This window comes from Gekko japonicus, unplaced genomic scaffold (assembly GCF_001447785.1).
Source record: "Gekko japonicus isolate JY-2015 unplaced genomic scaffold, Gekko_japonicus_V1.1 scaffold4525, whole genome shotgun sequence".
Lineage (NCBI taxonomy): Eukaryota > Metazoa > Chordata > Lepidosauria > Squamata > Gekkonidae > Gekko > Gekko japonicus.
Window position 1 is genome coordinate 3,453 of NW_015171027.1, and position 1,859 is coordinate 5,311.

Consider the following 1,859-nt stretch of genomic DNA (forward strand, 5'->3'; position numbering starts at 1 on the left):
GGTATAAATCCAATCTCTTCTTCTTCTTCTTTTACCTCACAGGGTGTCTGTCGTGGGGAGGGGAAGGGAAAGGAGTTTGTAAGCCGCTCTGAGACTCCTTTGGGTAGTGAAAGGCGGGGTATAAATCCAATCTCCTCCTCCTCCTCCTTATTCTGGGGAGTGGCCTTGGCCAAAGTTCAATGGACTGGCAGAATTGCTTGAGGCACAGACAGGGAGTTTGTTGGATTCCAGGCAAAACAATGGCAAATAGAACAACTCATGAAATCAGTGCGCAGTCTTCGTACTGATGATGGCGGAGAAGGCAGCAGCACTTCTGGCCATTAAGGGGGATCCTGACGCGTAGGGCTGAGTGAGCGACAACCCCTGTCCCTGGAACAAACGCTCTGTTGTGACGTTCACCCGTGCGGCATCGTGAGATTTTCAAATTTCGCCCTAGGTGTAAGCAGCTGGATGATTTCCTCATGGCTCTGCTCTATTACATCAACTTTTTTTTGGACAAACTCACCCTGGAGAACAAGCCAAGACATTTTATTGGGTAAGTAAAATGGTCTTTTAGATGCTGTGTATTTCAAGGCCGATGTAGGCATGGTTAAGCTCGTCACGGGTCTATCTGCTTCGTTTAGGTAAAGGTAAAGGTCTCCCTTGCTCGAAAGCCAGTCGAATCCGACTCTAGGGTTGCGGTGCTCATCTCCGTTTCCAAGCCGAAGAGCCAGCGCTGTCCGAAGACGTTTCCATGGTCATGTGGCCGGCATAACTAAACACCAAGGCGCACGGAACGCTGCTTCATTTACTGCCTGGCTTTTCTCACAGAGACTCAAGGCGGATCACACAATATAAAAACGATGCGGGCAGTGGTAGAGCATCTGCTCTTCGTACAGAAGGTCCCAGGTTCAATCCCCGGCATTGCCACGTAAAAATATCTGACCGTAAATGAAAGACTGCTGCTTGAGACCCTGGAGACTGAGTAGCTGAGTAGACAATACTGATCTCGATGGTCCAGTGCTCTCACTCAGCGAAAGCGAGCTTCGTGTGTCTGAAAGTCCTACCCCCTTCTGGACCCTCCCAAACCATTCCTTTTGACTGCAGCACTGCTTCCTTCGCAAAACGGTCTTCCTGGATGTTAAACGGTCTTTCTGGAGGAGAGCCAGTTTGGTGTAGTGTTTAGGAGGACGGACTCTAATCTGGGAGAACCGGATTTGAGTCCCCACTCCTCCACATGCAGCCAGCTGGATGACCCTGGGTCAGTCACAAGTTTTCTCAGAGCTGTTCTCTCAGAAGCAGTTTCTGTCAAGAGCTCTCTCAGCCCCACCTACCTCACAGGGTGTCTGTTGTGGGGAGGGGAAGGGAAAGGAGTTTGTAAGCCGCTCTGAGACGCCTCTGGGTAGTGAAGGGTGGGGTATAAATCCAATCTCTTCTCTTCTTCTTCTTCTCCTCAGAGCTGTTCTCTCAATGGCAGTTCTTGAAAGAGCTCTCTCAGCCCCACCTACCTCACAGGGTGTCTGTTGTGGGGAGGGGAAGGGAATGGAGATTGTAAGCCTCTCTGAGACACCTTTGGGTAGTGAAAGGCGGGGTATAAATCCAATCTCTTCTCAGAGCTGTTCTCTCAAGGGCAGTTCTTGAAAGAGCTCTCTCAGCCCCACCTACCTCACAGGGTGTCTTTTGTGGGGAGGGGAAGGGAATGGAGATTGTAAGCCTTTCTGAGACACCTTTGGGTAGTGAAGGGCGAGGTATAAATTCAATCTCTTCTTCTCTTCTTCTTCTTCTAAATCCTGGGCTCTAGACGCATTGCAGTGATCAGCTCAGGTTTATTCAGTCATTTCAGCAAGCTACAAGACAAAGCCAGCAGGGCTGGAGCCCTG

The 1,859-nt window shown here is 50.1% G+C and overlaps 1 protein-coding gene across 1 annotated transcript in view; it reads left to right on the forward strand.

Annotated features, from left to right (window-relative positions):
- PPP1R36 (protein phosphatase 1 regulatory subunit 36) overlaps positions 1-1,859 on the forward strand; it is a gene marked incomplete at both ends in the record, with an annotated part of 71,786 nt that overhangs the window by 2,791 nt on the left and 67,136 nt on the right. The window contains 1 exon segment of the mRNA XM_015419032.1: positions 437-539. Coding sequence (XP_015274518.1) covers positions 437-539 — 103 coding nt within the window.